We start from the raw sequence: 19546 nt of genomic DNA, 5'->3' as shown, positions 1-19546 counted from the left end.
ATACAAAATACAAATAAAGTTGGAGTTTGTCTTAAAATCCCTTTCCTGTGTGTGATGTCTTGTCTATAAATCACCACTTTGCAGGATGTTACAGATATATATATATATATATAGCTCCTTTTCACCTATAAGCACTATTAGTGTTTGTATACACACTTGCTGGATGATAACACACAGATGGTCCTCCTATAAAAAGCAAGACACTAGGAATGTGGTCAGCCCTCTTCTCAGCAGGGGGACCTGTCTGGGGGAGCTGTTGCCAGGAACAAGGGTTGCAAAATAAAATGCTTCAACCTGTGCTGAACATCATAAATATATTGTCGAACCCTCATTTGTACTCAACAACTCAGCTCAACCCATATTAGTATACTGGGGCCAGGGAGCATTTCACAAGTGTTAGAAATGCATGCTGAGTCCCCATTAAGTGTCTGTGTGTACTCTGCCTAAATCTGTATAGAATGGATTAATCCATTCAAGCTTCACGGCCCAGATTGGTTTTACGCATATTTGCAAAGCTTTAAAAACTGTGCTCTGTCCAAATGCTCTTGACTGCCAGCCGCAGTGTGTACAAGAAACAATGGTTTATTATGCGAAATGGAATTGTGATTTTTTTTTTTTTTACGATACTTTGATTACTGCTAGACTTGTCCTATATTCTTTTACTTGTATCTAGGATCCCCAGAATGGGACCCTATGGGATAGTACATCATACCTCCCAACTTTCTAAGAAGAGAAAGGGGGACACCTTCCAGCACAATGTATTTAGGCAATGGACACCCCCTGCCAGACCCCTGTTATATGGAGTTTTAGGAATTTGTATGTCAAAAATAGTTTTTCTTACCATCATTACTAATTTTTATACTGGCTTTTTAAAATAGCAAACTAGATAATAAAGAGATAGGATGAAGGTTTTAGTGCAGAATAGCATTTCTGGTAGTTACATAATCATTTCTCATAGATATCTGCACTTGAGACCTAAAAGAGGGACATAGTGATTTGGTTCTAAATAAGGGACAGTGCCTCCAAATGAGGGACAGTTGGGTGGTATGATACTGGGTTCCTATAATTCTCTTTGCTTTATATCCTTAATAGGTTTTCTCCTGCACAGCAACTTTTTTTGAATTGGTTCCCACTTTTAGCCAGTAATTAGGCATGGCTATCCTCATGCAGAGTTTGGATTGTTACTCTCTACTGATGAACACCTACCATTGCGCATTTCAGCAAAGCAGCCAAAGAGGAAGGACCTTCTGCCATCTTCAGCAATTTCCTTTTTTCCCCTTCCCTAGTTCCTTTCTTTTGCTGCAGTCTTGTTGAGGGGGCATTATCATCCACCGTACAGCTCGATAAATAGGTTATTTTCTTTCATTTGGTTTTGAATTTTATTGGTCTGAGCTGTCTAGCTAGGCTATGGTTAAACAGATGTATTATTATTTAAATCTTTGATCAATTTTTTTAACACGTCATAAGACATATACTATGTGTGTGTCTTAATTTAAATATTATGTTGTTATTATTTGATATGCAATCCGATGTGCCATCCTGTGTCAATAACTGCAGATTCTAACAATCACTATAGACAACAATCATCTTTGTGATGTGGGCACCTCTGGGGTTTTATTGCTAAATATAATACAGGAAAGGTTTGAAGCCAAGCAAACTACTATAGAGGACTCAGAACAGCCTTTATTAACTAAGGTTCCTCCAGAGGTTGTTGAGGTTCCTTAAACTGTCACTGGTTGACCTCCAATCTGATGGTGTCTGCAAATTTCCGGGTCCAATGCCATTAGGCAGATCTTTTTTAGCTGTCTGTAAGGGTGGCATTCACCACAGTAAGGATGGTATTCTTCCCACTCACCACCAATGTAAGAGGTATTCCTCCCACTGACCATCCCACTAATCCCTGATGAATTGGTTTTGGTAGGGGCTCCCTGATACCACATGGTTTTTTCAAGCTTCCCTCTGGGGTAAAAAGGTTAAGAAAGGCTCGTGCAGAAAGTGTAAACTTGGGCAATGTTTTGACACACGTCCGATCGCACTATGGGCGTGGCTGCAGTACCATTTACTTCAATGCACCGCCACGCCCCCTCCCACCCCAGAAGGAAAAGTTTATTGTGCGATTGCTGTGCGTTTCAGCAGCTACCGCTCTGGAATGCACCACAATTGGTGTGAATAAGCCCTCAGCCTCCTCTTTCCCAGTGATCAGACTGCAACATTGTAATGGTGACAGGTTGCAGCAAGGGACTGATCAGTGTCAAACATTTAGGAAGACAGCCCAGAGCTGTACAGGCACCAGGACTTACATGACTATGTCATGACTGAGCAAACATCTCAGTCCAGGAAGCAGATGCTGACCCTGGAGGATGCCTGAACATAGGCAGATGTATCCTTCTGCAGAGGAAAGAAGATGAAGATATTTTCAAAAGTTTTAGCTTCCAGTAGAATCAGTTGGTCCCCTGAGCACTGGTCCTAATATCCTGTTAAGGGTGGATCCTTTCCCTTGCAGGGTCCTACGGAGACACCCTTGTGTGTACAAGTAAGCTGCGTGTGTCTCCACAAACACACAGACACTTCCCTCCCCCTGCACCCTTCTCTCTTTTCCAAGTTAGTAGATGGGACTGTCCCTTGTGATCTTGTACTGGACAGGAAGTTCAGGGAAGCTGAGAGAGTTGGAGCTGTTCAGAAACATGATGAGTGTAAGTGCATGGGCAAAAATGTAAAGAAATACTTTGCTGGGCAATGCATATTTGTTCAATCTGGATTTAAAAAGTTCAAAAAGTTGGAGAGTTTCATACTAGTTTAAGCTGGTCATACACTATACCATACAGAGCCTCCGAGATGAATAAAAAAACAACTTAGCGTGGATTCCTCTATTCACGCTTAACAGTTCGAATGGATGAATCTCCTGATGTGGCTATCTTACTCTGAGGGTGCTTTCACACCAAAATCAGAAGGAAATCGCAAGTCAACGAAGGGTGAGTTGACTTGCAGTTGTACCTTCCGATTTCCTTCCAATCCGTTGCTATACAATTTTCAATGGATGATAGCGGAAGGGCACTGAGAAATGAATGGGTGTGAATGGGGCTAGTTCGTACTGGATCTGTTGCGTTACATTGCGCTGAAAAAAGAAGTGCGTGTTCTACTTTTGTTTCAGTGCAATGCAACATAACAGAGCAGTGTAAACTTGGCCCATTCACACACATTCATTTTTCGATGCCCTTCCGTAATCATCCATTGAAAATTGTATAGCAACACAACAGATCCAGTGTGAATGGGCCCTGGCAGCCGGTGTCTGCTTCTGTCAGAATACCCGAACATAACTGCAGTTGTACGCAGGTATTCACGTATAAACACTGGTGTGACGGATTGAACCGTCACTGGGGCTGCTGGAGAGGAGCCTGAGGGCTAGCCTCCTTCCTACGGACTATGGACCCAGAACTATGGAGACCCCCCTCAGACCTCTTGGGGTTACATGGAACCATTCTCCTAGGATATGTGTGGAGTGGGTATACTGCATGTTTCCCCCGACATTACAGACACACACAACTGTGTTCAGTAAAGGCAGCAGGCTGTCTGGAGGGGCCATTGTTTACAGTGATGGGATTAAGCTCTTCTCTAATTAAGACAATCGATTGCGGCACGTAGCTGTCTGGGGGAGGGGACTGTTCCATGTAACAATGAATGCTTATCTGATTCTGTGAGGTATAAACTCTGTGCTCTTCCTCAATAAAGCAGTTCTTGATTTCCTCTTCAACATTGGTGTTGTCTGATGATTGAGGAGGGTTGCGTTCTGTCCTAATATATTGGTTCTGTCCAATAATTAGGCAGGTTTGGGCTGATGACACTGGGATTCGGGTTTCAGCGGAGAGGAAACTGATTTCTGACGGACGTACCCAGTCGGGGTACCAGGCGGTACGTCACAACTGGTACTTGCATTTATTCTTATATGGCCATAAATTCCTGAATGCAAAACTTCCACATTCAGAAAATTGTGCCTACATACATGTGCACACATAAACGCAAGTACCGTTGTTTACACATGTATACCCTCGTACAATGTATTCTGTCAATACATTCCTTTAGGTACAAAAACACAGCAGCTGGGGTTCCTGGATGACAAAAAGTCAGGTATATTTTACGCTGAACTTTTATACACCTGTATTTACATCTGTGTTCATGAGCCCTAAAGGGTGCACAATAGGAGACACCAAAAACTGTTTGTATGAGATACAAAGGGGCCGCTATAAAGATTTGACACAAGGATTCCGTTCTCTATTTGCAGCTCTACAATGTACCTACAATGCTTTTTTGTTTTATATTAAAAAATTTATTTTCAAGCACAACAGAATTTGTAAATACCTTCTTGGGACATTCTAAATCCCCTGTAGTGATGTATATTTGTGATGCAAGTGAATTAACAATAACATTATTTATACCACCAGAAATGTGTGGTCCGACCACATGAAAGGAGCAGCCTGCTATTATAGAACATGGTTTCATGGAGTGTCGCGCAACTCTGATTATTTTATCATTTAATGTCACTGAAATAAGCCATGATAGCCAGAAGCTATGTTTAAACTAATCCTCAAGAATTCTATGCGGTTATTTCCTATTACCAGTTCCCATAGCTGAGTCAGTGATTGGCAATCAGCATTTGGTGCCATCCTTGCTGGGTAGGTATTTTGGTCACTCTCACTCTCATTACACTCAGGAAAAATCTGTATGAGTTAGTTGATGTACTTGACAGAATTACGTGCAAAGGTATGGACAGTAGACACGTAAAATTTGTTCTGTTCCGTTAAATTCGGACATTCAAAAGCATCCAAATTTCCGAATTCTAAGGCGTCCGAATGGGAACTAATCCGAATGCTCATTTAACGAATGAAACAAATTTAGATCAATACGAAACTAATTTGGACTCGTGATTGTTTTCAGGCCAATCAGATGGGGGTTTTTTTGTCTGTTGGGTGTTGCATTACAGGCACAGTCATGTGACTTCATTCTGAAATAAAAATTTGGATGGATTCGAAATCTGAATAACTGAATCAAATTTCGGATCCGAAAAACGAAAGGAATAAAAACCTGAATGGATCCGAAATAAAAACACATTTTTTTTGTGGGGTTACATGACAGGTGCAACTGGCCTCAACATGTTTGGGTAATGCCCATATCCAACAAGGCACTAAGGTGAGTGATAACTGGTAGCTGGGATTTATTCTGGTTAACATAGTTTGTTGTAGAGATAATCCATCTATATCAGGGGTAGGCAACCATCACACTCCAGCTCTTGTGGAACTACAAGTGCCATGAGGCACTGCAAGACTGTAAAAGCCAAAGGCACGACTCCTAGAGGCAGAGGCAAAAATACAGCAAGTTCCATATGCACGCTTATCTAGCTCCTGCAAAATAAATAAACAAACGCGTTGCATGATAATTTGAACATTTGTTGCATGATAATGGTGCAGTATCCTCCAATACACACCCGCCTCACCTCGCCCTCCTGCAGTGCTGCTTCTTGCTGTCCACCCCTCCTCACTACAGTATTTACACCACTTACCACTGTAATAATAGTGTAAAGCTTAGAACAATTTTTAACATAGAACATTGGTGCAAGTGCTTGATTATTTTGGCACATGCTATTGGACATAATAATAAAATTAATAAAAAGTGTCACATATCACTTTTAATGTGATTTGTCGCATAGTATGGTTGCATTGCCCTAGTTTGGGGCATTTATTTAAAAAAAAAAACAATTCTTTAAAAAATGAATATAGCATATACAGTATAATTGTTGCCCATCCATTTTGTAAATAAATGTTATTAAAAATTACCTTTTCATTTAAAACTGTAGCCGCTGTAATGTTCTAAACCTGTCAAACAAAGTTCAAGGCAATATGGTGACCTGGAGGTCACATAGCTGGTGTACGTAACGCCCCCAGAAATGTCACTTCCTGCTTCTGTGATTGGCTGGTTGATTTTCCCAGAAGTCTGCACTAGGATAGAAGTATAATTGTCATTATAATTGTCATCCCTTGCAATAGGAATTTCATTTTGTGGGTGAGATTCTCCTTAACGGTTAATTACTACTAAAGGGAAGCGGACACTGCAACTTTCCTCATTAGAACACAGAAAGTCCACCAGCTGATTATAACAAACCCAGACACTCCCATTGACCTCCTTGGCGGTATAGCCGAGTGTGGCTCGGGGTTAATTTTCAGAACCATAAGCGGTAACCCCAAGCCACACTCGGGATTACAGCGTAGCGTCTCTTACCTTGTCCTTGATCCCCGCTGTGTCCTCCGGCCGATGCGGGCATCTGTCTTCCGGGTTCCGCCCCTTGATAGAACAAAAAAGGAAAATAAATAAATAATCAGACCGCCAGGGAGGTTAAAGAATGAATTAGGACCGTAGCAAATGTGGAGGTCCTATCGTGATGGGATTGTGACAGTGAACTTAAATAAAATATTATAAACAAATATTTATTCCTTTGTTTTACATTTCTTCCCTCTGTTCTTACCTGTTCTTTTCAGATCGCACATAGCTCCTCGTGTTTGTAGAATTATTTCCATGGTCAGATCTTGCACCCTTTATCCTATAACAGAAAAATAAGAGACGTTAGCTCATTTTCAGTTGAGACCTCAAAAAGCTAACACACCCTTCCTCCCCTCCCTTGTCAAGGCCTAAGATATTTCCCCTGTTTGTACATTTGAGTGCTTATTTGTATATAACTGTTTTGATTTCACCCGAGCGGTAGTGGCTGGGTTTCTGTGTGTTATGTTGTTTTAGTGTTGGATGTTATAGTGATTATACATTTAGAGCCTGAGCTGTAATAGCTAGGTTCATTTATTGATTTATTATTATTATTATGTTAATTAATTTGGTTGATAAGCATTTAATTTAGGGATGTACCAATATATTGTCCGAAACATATCGTCCAAAAATGGCACTTTTGGCAAAATGCCGAAAGTGCCATTTTTTGCCGATATAGAGGTGCATCCCTGCTTTCTATCCTCCCCGCTAGGCACTGCTCTGTGTCCCAGCGGGGAGGAGAGAAACTGTCACAGGCGGCCGAGCGCTGCGGGGAGAGAGCGCTGTGAGCGACCGGCGTCTCTCCTACCTGCACTGTTCAGACTCCTGAGAGCGGCTGTGTGGGGGCGAAGACAGCCAGCGCTGTCACAGGAGGCTGGCCGGTGGTGCAGAGGAGTCAGCTGTCAGATCAATCTCTCCTCCCCGCACCGCTCCCTCAGGCTCCTGTGACAGCTGTCAGGATGGAGAGCGGTACAAACACTCAGTGATCTCGGAGTGTTTTCAAATAATTGAGGACACAGTATGTTTACTATATCCTCAATTATGAATTAATGGGGAGTGATCTACATCACCTCCTGTTCATTCATGTTTGTGGATATAGTAAACGTACTATATCCACATGTTATAAATGAACAGGGACACTCAGTATAGAGGCTTCCTGTTCATTTATAACAGGGGCGGCAGAAAAAGAGATTGAGGACTCTGTGTCCTCAATCTCTTTTTCTATTTTAAATATTAGGGGTCTGTTTAGACCCCTAATATTTCCCAGAAGCACCTAAAAGTAAAGTAAAAATACAAATATTTAATAAAAATAAATAAATAAAAATAAAATATAAAAAAACGTTTATAAAAAATGAATAAAAATAAAATATTTTAGAAAATTTGAAAAAGCTAGAAAAAAAAACATTTTTGGTTTCGGCCCAACATTTTTTTTAATTTCTGTTTCGTTTCAGTTTTAAAATCTTCGTTTCGGTACACCTCTAATTTAAAGTATAATTAAAGCCTACCGTGTTTGCATAGATCTACTGCTAGCAAGTGTAAAAAAAAAAAGCGGTTTAAACTTACCTGTGCCGTCCAAAAATTTGAAAATTCTCGGGCGGCCGCAAAGCATCTTGGGGTGGGCGCATTCGCAATTCACATTTTCGGCCAGGACGCGAGGAGAGACACAAGGTAAGTCTATAGACGCTTGCACCCGCATGCAGACACCGTGGGACAGGAAGTGCCAGCAAGGACAGAGGAGTCAGCGCTGGATGGGAGACCCGCAGCAGCGCTGGAGGGACAGATGAAAAGGACAGGAAAGAAGATCGGATTAAGAAACATAATTTAAGGTAAGTGCTTTCATTAACATTGGGGGAGGGAAAAACATTTTTGACTTCAATGTCACTTTAAATAAGTTATAAATAAAAGGCTGTGGCCAGTTTATTCCATTTAAATTTGTACAGTGTATTATTTGAATACATTAATTTCTTGTTAAGTTATCAACTGTCCACAATACCATTAGTTTGGAAAGGACATGTTAAAGTGACATTAAAGTCTCGTTTTTTTTTTGTTTTTTTTTACATACATCTACTGCTAACAAGCAGTAGATATATGCAAAAACATTAAAAAAAAAAAGCTACCAAAGAGGTAAAAATGTACCTGTGCCTGCGCCGCTCGCTCCCGGCTGTAGAACTCAGCTTCTCGAGAGGTTGTGCAGGTGGATGTGTGCAGGCGCATGCACAGTGGAGATCACCGGCCGGGAGAGGAGGAGAGCTACAGTGAAAGTCAATGCACGCAGCCATGAGCATGACGCTGGACAGACCCCGTAGGACAGGAAGAAAGAGCAGTCTGCGCTGGATCAGAGACTGGAACCAGCGCTGGAAGGACCCCTGAAAACTACTGGAAGGAAGAAGATGTTCGGATCAAGAGGTATCACATAAGGTAAGTACTTACCACAGCATGGGGGGAGGGGGGAATCGTAGGGTTTAATGGCATTTTTTCTCAACAAAAAAAGAAATACTTTGCATTACAAATCTAAACGGCGACATTTACTATTATAGAGCTGCATTCAGAGGCTTAAAAAAATAAATACTGGATGGATCTCATTTTTTTTTATGTCCGCGTGCAGAAGCCCTGTCTGTTGCCTATTCCAGATGGTGCACATACCTAGAATTAAATACTCAATCGTGGACCTATGGGACCTAAAATCCCCAAGGTGATAGAATACGTTTACATTGTCTACACAAGTCAGACTTATGCAAATTTAGATGTAAAACCGGTACATCAGGAAGTAGTGAGAACCAGTCTGTACTTATCGTAAGGTTAGGATAGTAAGCTTGACTAGTAGTTGGCAAGGTCAGATCTGGCTATATACAGTATACAGCAGGGGGGGATTTATCAAAACTGGAGCATTCAGAATCTGGAGCAGTTGCCCATGGCAACCAATCAGCATCTCTCTTCAGTTTGCTCAGGTTAGATTTGAAAATGAGACAGAGAAGCTGATTGGTTGCAGTTTTGATAAATTCCCCCCAATATGTCTTCACCGGTCCTAGAATGCCAAAACTAACAGGTAAATGAAGTATAGATGTCGATCTTCATATCAAACTCCACTGAAACCCCAGACCACGGCTTAAAGCTAAATCCACAGCATTGGGCCCCCCTACAAAACACAAACGTGAGTTGTCAGTGTTAAATATGTACGGCCAGATGTGGCTGAATGCTAAGACCAGCGACCCAGTGTAATTCCCGGATCATACAGAACATAATAGGCAGACAGATACTATGGCGGCCATTAAGAAATGTTGCTGCATCCATTGTGTCAATTTTTCTGTTGCATTGTAGAATGTAATTTGTGGTCACTGTGTGGCCTTGCGGAAGGGACCCTGCACGCTCCTGAAATGTTGCCATTATGACCTCTCTACCTGTCCTGGTCACCAAGAATGAAAGTGACGGTACATCCAAAACCAGGACAGGAATAGAGGAGAAATCTTCCAATGGGGTCACTTGTAAGCCTGAAAATTCTTTAACCCCCCGTTCACCCCGACGGCGTTTGTAGCTCATAATGGAAAAGCTTCGCACAAGCCTGTAAGTATGCGCCTCTTTTTGGGGAGATCAGAGCGATGTCACCCTTTTTCCTATTCCTAATCGCGCTGATCTGCCCCAAAAATAAGCTTGTGTACTTTTTTCCAGTGACTGGCTTTTTTCTCAGCATGACACAATGCTGAGATGTGATGGGGGATTACAGAAATCAATAGGATTTCTTGTGCAGAGCTTTTCCGTGCTGACAAATATGGGACACAAACGCCTGTGCTGTGGATGGGCACTAAGAGGCGATTTCCTTGTAAGATATCCTCTCACTTCCTGTTGAGTCTACAAGACAGGAAATGAAGGGAAACCTGCCGAATGAGATACAGATAGCAAAAAAAGAAACCTGACAGTGGTTTTAAAGTGGAACACAGATTTTTGCAAGTGTAGAGTGGAGTGACTGAGCCCTTAGATGTACTTTGTGGGCTAGTTCACACCAAAACTGCGTGCGTCTGCACAGCTGCAGTGCAATGTGTTTTGCTGCAATTTTACCACGATTGATGTGCTTTTGTTTTTGCTTAAAATGGCATTTCAGGTGCGTTCCAGTGCGTTTGCAAGCATTTTTGATGCGATCCGATGCAGCTAAAATAGGGCAAGCAGTATTTTTTCTGACTGCTTGGGAACAGACTGCACTGGTGTGAATAGAGCACCAGAAATCCCATAGAAAAGCATTGTGATGTATTTTGGCTGCAGCAGCCAAACTAAACAGACTGCATAACAACTGCATCTGGTGTGAACTAGCCCTAAAAGTCTAGTTCCCCTTTCTGACTGTTTCACATGTAACATAACACACGGTCACATTTCTGCCACACTCACACATCAAAAACCTGAATCTCCCCATAGCTTTACAGGGATCTGAAATGGAAAGACATTGGCACCAAGGTGGAGGGACTTGCAGATCTCAATGGAGGACAATGCTGTGAGGTCACCACACTTGTTCAGCGTTATCCTCCTCCAGCCCCATAACTCAAGGTCTGTACCAGCATGGGCATTACCACCTCCTTTTTGACGTGTATATCTGGGGCGGGGAATACTCCTGCCACAACTGATTGGCCCTGGGGGAGGTTTGGGGGTTTTTAAGCGACAGTTTTTCTCTGACCTTACATAGTTACATAGTATTTGAGGTTGAATAAAGACATAAGCCCATCAATTCCAACCTATTGCGTTTATGCATTTATGAGCAGGTGTGTGCGTGTGTATGAGTCCATGTGTGATTTTTCTCTTAGCAGTACCTGTACCCCTGTATATTATGGTCTCCAAGGAACTCGTCCAGGAGTCTCTTGAATTATTCAACACTCTTAGCTGAAATCACTTCCTGCGGCAGCGAGTTCCAGACCTTAACCGCTCTAACTGTGAAGAACCCCTTGCGCCCTGTATGTTGACATTTTTTCCCACAAATTTTTGGTTGTGCCCTCTGGTCTTTGTTACGGAGCTAACCGTAAACAGTTTGTTGATAATGTTGCTGTCGCCCTTGAATAGTTTATACAGAAAAATCATGTCTCCCCTTAATCTCCTAACCTCCAACGAGAACATATTTAATTTTAACAACCTTGTTTCATAGTTCAGGTCCTCGAACCCCTTAATGAGTTTGGTTGCCCTCCTCTGGACTTTTTCCAGCTCAAGGACATCCTTTCTGAGTATCGGTGACCAAAACTGGACCGCATACTCCAGATGTGGCCGAACCAGTGATCTGTAAAGTGGCAAAATTATAGACTTGTCCCTGCAATACATTCCCTTCTTAATGCAAGACAGGACTCTGCTAGCTTTGTTTACAGCAGCCTGGCACTGCAAGCTATTCTTCATTCTGCGGTCTATAATGACCCCCAAATCCTTCTCCGTTTCCGACTTCCCTAGTGGCACACCCATAAGTGTATAGTCCATTTGACTATTTTTAACTCCAAGGTGCATTACCTTACATTTATCGACATTGAACTTCATCTGCTATACAGTTGTCCACTCACCGATTCTATCCAGGTCCTCCTGTAGTGTTATAATGTCTAAATCCGTGTCTACTAACCTCCCAATTTTCGTATCATCAGCAAACACTGAGACATGACTACTCACTACCTCCCCGATATCATTCACTCCCTCCCTGATATCATTTTGCACCAAGCCCCCTGCACATCACTAGTTGCAAATGCTCTGCTGGCTACACTGCAATCATTTAGGGCCCCTTCACACCATAGCATTGAGATAACCACACAGCATCCATATATTTAGCACATGCTATCACACAGCTCACCTAGCTTGTGGTAGATAGCAAGCAATTGAGCTGCAAGTTTGAAAATGACTTGCTAGACTATTGCTAGACTTGCCAAGCGTCACAATTTTGTTGCACAATTACAGCAAGTCTGCATTGCAAGTCTCCAGATCCACGTGCATTGCAAAAGTGCTGTACACTTGCAAAGCTCTGGCTAAGACCTGCAGGACTCTGGCTGTAGACCTTGCCAAGCAAATTTGCTACAAATCCACATAGAGTCAACTAGAAGTTATGCTGCAAGAGTTGTGCAAGTCTACGCCCTCGTTCACACCTGAACGTTTTGTAGCGCGTTCTACGCTCGAAGAACGCTCTACAAAACGCTAAAAAATATAAATTGCATTGGAGTCAATGGACTCGTTCCCACCTTGCCGTATTTCCGCCCGTCCCGAACGCGCTACAAAACGGCCCACGCCTGAAAAGGTACAGGCACTACTTTGGGCCGTTTTGTAGGGCATTTTCCATTGGAATACAGCCAAGTAGCCTTTGGAATCGCGCGACGGTCGCGCGTCTTTTTTACCGCGAATCGCGGTAAAAAAACGTGCGACGGTCGCGCGACAGACGCGCTTTTGCAATACGCCTAGGTGTGAACCCAGGCTACAACTTGACACGGAATGTGTGCAGCAAGTTAGAAAGAATTGCAATGTAACCATGCCACAAGCTTGTGGCAAGTTATCCTTGCTATCTGGGATGCCTCCAGGCAGCCGTGCGTTGCAGCACATTGCGCAATACGGTGCATTACGGCAAAAAAAGGTAATGCTTGCACTATTTTTTTACAGTGTACCGCAACACAAAGTATTGTGATACCGCACATCCAATGTGGGGCTGCCGGGAGGTGTGTTGGAGCGTCATTCACAGCTAGAGGGACAAAGTTTGCCGGCATAGCGGTATCCAAGAAGGGTTGCCACCTGTCCCAGATTCAACTGTACAGTCCGGGTTTTGAGTCCTGTATGTGCTGTGCCTGGGTTTCAGCTGGCCTGAAACAGCACATACAGGACTCAAAACCCAGACTGTCCAGGTGAATCTGGGACAGGTGGAAACCCTATATCTGTGCCCTCAAGCTGTTGTGGAACTACAAACCCCATGAGGCTCCGGAAAATTCTCACAACCACAGGCATGACTCCAAGAGACAGATACATGATGGGATTTGTAGTGTCACCACACCTGCAGGGCTAGTTCTTACCAAATGCAGACCAGATCTGCATGAGTTTCTGCACATGCAGTGCAGTGTGTTTTGCCGCGTTTTTGCCACGTTCAGGGCCGTTTTTGCTACAACAAAAAAACTTTTTTTTTTAAATTTAAAATGGTCTTTCAGTGCATTTACATGCATTTTTTATGCGTTTGCATGCATTCCAGAGCATGTAAAATAGGGCTTGCAGCAGTTTTTTTTTACATGCTCTGGAACTGAACGCTGCAGTGTGAACTAAAGGCCACAATACCATTGGAATACATTGGACACAGTTTTGATCCGGTCTGTAACTGCTCTGCTGTGCTCCTGGAACGCGCTTGCTGTGAACTAGCCCGCAGGGTCAGAGTTTGTCAACCCCCAGCCATGGTGTGAACAGACCCTTAATAAACGCACATTTTCTATTTTATTAATATGATACATTTATTTCATGTTTGAAAAAGGTGACCTACACGTTTCTATCATTGTGCAGGTGACAGAAAATCTTTTATGAAGCTCCGACTTATAACATTGATCCGTTTATTGAACATATGTTTATCCCAACGTGCCGATGTTTCTTTCTGCACTGTGCCCCCCCCACTGTGGCCCCTCACTATACAGCACGGTTCGGCTAGCCCCGGTTGCTAGGATACCGGGAGCGCAGTCAGTCAGTGACAGACGGTGTGACAGTAGACGGCGGAGTAGTCCATTCCCCAGCCCTCCCATCCATGTGCCCCTCATCAAATGATTCATCGCAACGTGTGGAAAACCCTTCCGGGTTCCCGCTCCATTTCCTGTGCTGGGAGAACAGTGCGGGCGTAGAGCGCACAGTGTACGGAGCTCAGCCTCCACCCGAGGATGAACATGACGGTCCCACGGCTAGCCCTGCTGCTGTGTGTCCTGGCCTGTGGAGCTGTGGCCAGTTCGGTGTATAGGAGGGAGCAGGACGGCTCCCTCACCACCATAGACAGCAATGGGACCAGCACCGCGGAGACCCCCGCCACACACGGCAACGACACCGCCAAGGTGACCCGCTTCAGCTCCATCAGAGAGTACATGCCCACCATCAAGAGTGTCTTCATCTTCGTGTGCGGCTTCAGCTCCCTCCTCATCATCTGCCTCATCGTCAAAATCTTCAGGTATTGCATCTTATAGAGTGGAGGCTGAGCCGTTGCTTGTACGACGCTACTGCCACTACGGGTGACATGTCAGCCCAATGCCCCCTGTCATCCTTGTTTAGATCATTCCCAGCATGCATGACACACAGCTTCTTGTTTGTTTTGGTGTTGCTGGTGACGGTAGAAGTTTGGGGTATTGTGTGTTTAGTGTTTGTGGAAGGAAAAAACTTTCCCATGAGAAGTAATGGAAGGCGTTGATGCCTTACCTGTGACCCAGGTGCCAGCCCTTTGGCACTTATTGTGTGGCCCCTGGGGGCCACTGCATTCAGTGGGCTCTGTTTTGTGTGCTTTCTAAAGCCGGTGAAGGGGAAAGATTAATAATTTTCATAAGAAATCTGGTCAGAACATTTGATCATGCCATCAGAGACGTGACATATGTTCATCGAAATCTCACTGGTGTTAGTATTCCAGTTTGGAATAAATGGAGTTTCTCCAACACAATCCACATTCACCCCATATTCACACAGTTGAGAATCCTTTTTCGTCACAGTGGTTGAAACTGATCATCGATGTGATCTTATTATCTATTAGGAAATTGAATGTCCTGATAACTACATTCCAACTGTGCATTGGTGCCCAATCAATGCCTTTTGAGTGTGGGGCCCCTGCAGTCAGATGTAGCTTACTAAAGCTGGTGAAGGGAAAGTGTTCTTTAGACATGCTGGTTTGTTTTATTTTTTTTCACACTTATGTTTTTGTTTGTTCCTCCTGATGTTTTAGAATGGATCTCACTGAGAGAAATATGAAATGTAGTAATGTTTAGAGGTGCTGGAAGGAGCACAAACATGGAAGTGTGCAGCCCCTGGCCGTCTCGCGTGGCGCGCAGCCCCTGGCCGTCTCGCGTGGCGCGCAGCCCCTGGCCGTCTCGCAGCCCCTGGCCGTCTCGCGCGGCGTGCAGCCCCTGGCCGCCCTCATATGACTCTGAGTGTGAGTGGTTTTAGACTTATATTTGTGTGCATTTCTCAGACTTGAACACTTTTTGTTGTAAACAATGGAAAGCTACTTATTGGGAGGAAGAGACGATTGTTAGTGGGCTTTTGTTTTTTTGCATGATTTGTCACCTATGTGCATTTTTCTGGCCCTTCTATTGATGTCTATGAGGCCAAAAACATGGGATTTCTGCCCAAAAAATAAGCTCTGGTGTACAACAGGCACCATTGTAAATGATGGGATTCCTCAGGCTGAGTGTTGTCATGGTTCGGGAAACACACAACCTAAGGCTCTGGTGTGAGAGGAGCTTCAACTAGAGAACCATTTTCCATGTGCACATAATTCTTTTCCTATATAAAAGTATTCTCTCTGTCATCTTCTGGTATAAAAGCCGCCGTACGGAACACTGAGGCTCCTATTTCAGACAGAAACCTTTCCTGCCATATGTTTTCTATTGACACTTTCATACAAGATGAAAGAGTGAATACGGTAAAATAACTGTCCAATGTATCCAAAGTTCCTCTGAGATGCTGAAGGAGGCTTCATCCTGGCACCAGGCGGTGAATAACATGGGCACCCCAAGAACCGTACACCGTCATTGAACTCTGCACCGCAGGGCCATGCAGTGCACTCTGTAAATATGCAACGCACCTCAACGCAGTGTCATGGTGTAAACAAGGTGTATGTAGAAGAAAAGTTTCCTATGTGTCTGCATTGATCCCTAATACAGATCATAACCGCTCAATGGACCAGGTGTGACAAGCAGTATTAAAAGTGTATCATTCAGTAGAAGGTTCTAGGATTTCATGTCAAATCTTGCCCAATGCATGGTTGTGATTTGTAACAGGGAATGTAGGAGGTTGAGGAGTGTCAGGCACAGACTATGATTTAGATTGTACATTTCAGATGGCACTGAGTGATTTGTACTGTAAGATTGTAGAGTATGTGGGGTATTGAATGCCAGAGGTTGCCCTGCTTTGTCCTCAAGTTACAATATAAATAGAAGTATGCCAGGATCTAACGGGTCCAGCTCCAGGGTTTTTAATTTGAGGACCTGGAGATTGTGTTTTTCCCCTAAGGGCCAATTCACACCACATCCAGATCATCTCCGGACCAGGCCAGATTGTTTCCGAGCCCAAAATGCATCCTAGTGTATCCCTATGCTATGTCTGGCCTCTGTTTACACCAGCGCAGTCCATTCCAGACCAGAAAAATACTGCATGTCTCATTTTGTCTGGTCTGGAATGCACTGGAACTGCCGGCAGGTTCACACCATTTTCTGGACTAGATCTGGTTCGGAAAATGGTGTGAACCTGCCCTAAATGTTCAGTAAATCTAAACTCCTATTTTAGTTGTGGTAGCCTTTGGCAGGGTCAATTAGCCTCTTAATACCTCTGCGGGACACCAGGGAGTTATCTACTTCTACATGCTACATCCATTACTCTGACATTATCACTACTGTATACTGTACATTACAAAGAATACAGCATGCAGAGGGAGACTCCTCCAGTTTATACTGGGAAATCTCACACTCCATGGGAGTTGAAAGGGAGCTTTAAACTCTTTTTTCTGCTCTAGTACCCTTTTCTAATGTACCCCTGTGACCCAAAGTCAGCATCTAGCAGTCTACTGTCTATTTGCTGATAGCGCAAAGCCGCCCTCTCCCCTGTCTGTCCCTTCAATGAGTGCTGGAAGAACAGAGAGGGGAGGGGGGAATCCCTGCGGGGTGCAGTGAATGACAGTCACCTCTCACTGCAGGGAGAAGCTGTGAGCTGAGCAATCAGTGGTTTCTAAATGCTCAGCTCTTGATCTATAGAGCCAGCAGGAGACACCTGTAGTGTCTCACGCCAGCTGTAAGTATTGGGAAGGGTACATTTTACTTTCCATTTTACTTTCCCAGTACCTCTCCTTTAAAAGGGAAAGGCTGGAAGATGTTGCTGCTTGAATCTCCAAGAGATACAGTATAAGGAGTTGGTAGATTATGAAAGTTATAGAATACAATTTAGTGACACTGAACTCTTTAGTTTAACCTTAAAAATGCATTCAAGTACCCTAAATATTAACACAAATGTAGCTTCTTTGTGTATCACTCAGCTGTAGATCCTCAAATCATCTCTGAATTGGTACTGACACTGTCCTTCCTTCTGGAGGGTGGCTACTTTTGTTCCCCATGGTCCCTGGGTGTGTTGTAAAAGTAGCCACCGCTCCAAATTCAATGCTGTGATAGACTAACGTCTAGGGGCTGCAACTAAGAATTCTTTTCATCAATTAGAATTAAACCTTCCTATTTTTGCATATATTTACTGCTAGCAAGCTGTAGACATATGCAAAAACATGACCAAAAAAGTAATTACTTACATGGGTCTCCACCGCTCTCTCTCCCATCTGAAGATCTGAAAAATTATTGAGCAGCCGTGAAGGATCATGGGGCGGGCGCATGCACAGTGGAGATCTTTGGTTGGGAGAAGAGGAGAGACGCAGGGTAAATCAATGCACGCAGCCCAGCAGCGTGCATCTCTGCAGCCTCCATGGGACAGGAAGGCACAGAAGTCGGCGCTGGATCAGAGACGGCAACAGCACTGGAGGGACTCCTGAAAACTACTGGAAAGAAGATGATCGGCTCAATTGGTGTCATTTAAGGTAAGTCTTTAAAGCACCATTGGGGGGACTTTAATGTCACTTTAATTTACAATTAAATGCACAAATAGAATTTTACAAACATAAAGTTTATGTGTGCATAATTTTTTGCAGTTGCATCGCACTGGAACGCACAGCATTGCGGTACCGTGCATTTCAGTGTGGGCGATCGGACTGCAGGTGGGAGGCGCGTTTGGGGTGCTACTGAAATGATTAGCACCTCCCACACCAGAATTTGTCGAGCCGAAACCGAAAATTACTTTTTTCCCACTTTTTTTTTTTTAGGTTTTTTTTGGTCAATTTTATAGGATGGGCGGCTTTATTTGTTTTACAAGACATAGGAGATTATAAGGGTTTCTGGAGGGGTGTAAATGACCGTACAAGAGAGATATATTTTAAAGGAATATACAAAATGTATTGCTAATACATGCTTGATTAATTGCATACATGATTCAAAACAATCTTATTAAAAATCAAAACCCTGCAGAGGATACATTGGTATATTCATTATTATCAACTCTAAAATTCATTTGGTCCGACAGTTCATTATGTTGTTCAATGTAATTCAGATGTGGTGACATTATTATAACCAGATGGTAGTTCTCAAAGCATAGCTTAACTTAATAGGCCCCAACGCGTTTCGCCATGGGCTTCATCAGGGGACCCATTGAGGATGAATCATGCCGGGTTGATCTACGGTATGAGGGAGAAGTGCCCAGGAAGCCAGTTAGGAGCGGGCGGGGAATAGACCCACCGTTGTCTCCACTGCTTACTTGGTTTGCCACACCTGGGACCCCGGGGTCCTTTGGGGAGGAACCTATCTGCGGTATCGAGTCGTCCAATCGCAGTCGCCAGGAGTATTAGTTCTCTCAGATCGATATTTGTGGTTCGTGTGATTGCTGCTTTCACTCGAGTGCAGAAACTAGCCTGTAGCGTCCCGTGGCAGTCCCCGCTAGCAGTGGAGACAACGGTGGGTCTATTCCCCGCCCGCTCCTAACTGGCTTCCTGGGCACTTCTCCCTCATACCGTAGATCAACCCGGCATGATTCATCCTCAATGGGTCCCTTGATGAAGCCCATGGCGAAACACGTCGGGGCCTATTAAGTTAAGCTATGCTTTGAGAACTACCATCTGGTTATAATAATGTCACCACATCTGAATTACATTGAACAACATAATGAACTGTCGGACCAAATGAATTTTAGAGTTGATAATAATGAATATACCAATGTATCCTCTGCAGGGTTTTGATTTTTAATAAGATTGTTTTGAATCATGTATGCAATTAATCAAGCATGTATTAGCAATACATTTTGTATATTCCTTTAAAATATCTCTCTTGGACGGTCATTTACACCCCTCCAGAAACCCTTATAATCTCCTATGTCTTGTCTAATTATGTAATTAGGGGGAGAGGTGTAAAACTAGGTACACACAGGGGGACTACCCATAATTTAGTAAATTTTATTTGTTTTACGTTTTCTACTATCTTAAAATTATTTTTTTTAACAA

General features: G+C 43.4%; 1 protein-coding gene across 1 annotated transcript; it reads left to right on the top strand.

The window, feature by feature from the left end:
• The first annotated feature begins 13967 nt into the window (after positions 1-13967).
• FAM174B (family with sequence similarity 174 member B) lies at positions 13968-15999 on the top strand. The gene is made up of 2 exons (XM_018574669.1): positions 13968-14428; positions 15915-15999. The coding sequence occupies exons 1-2, from the start codon at positions 14148-14150 to the stop codon at positions 15997-15999; spliced, it is 366 nt and encodes a 121-aa protein (XP_018430171.1). The 5' UTR covers positions 13968-14147.
• The last annotated feature ends 3547 nt before the right edge of the window (positions 16000-19546 follow it).

This window comes from Nanorana parkeri, unplaced genomic scaffold (genome assembly GCF_000935625.1).
Source record: "Nanorana parkeri isolate BGI_ZX_2015 unplaced genomic scaffold, ASM93562v1 scaffold3149, whole genome shotgun sequence".
Taxonomy (NCBI): Eukaryota; Metazoa; Chordata; class Amphibia; order Anura; family Dicroglossidae; genus Nanorana; species Nanorana parkeri.
This window is presented reverse-complemented; position numbering and strand designations above follow the sequence as displayed.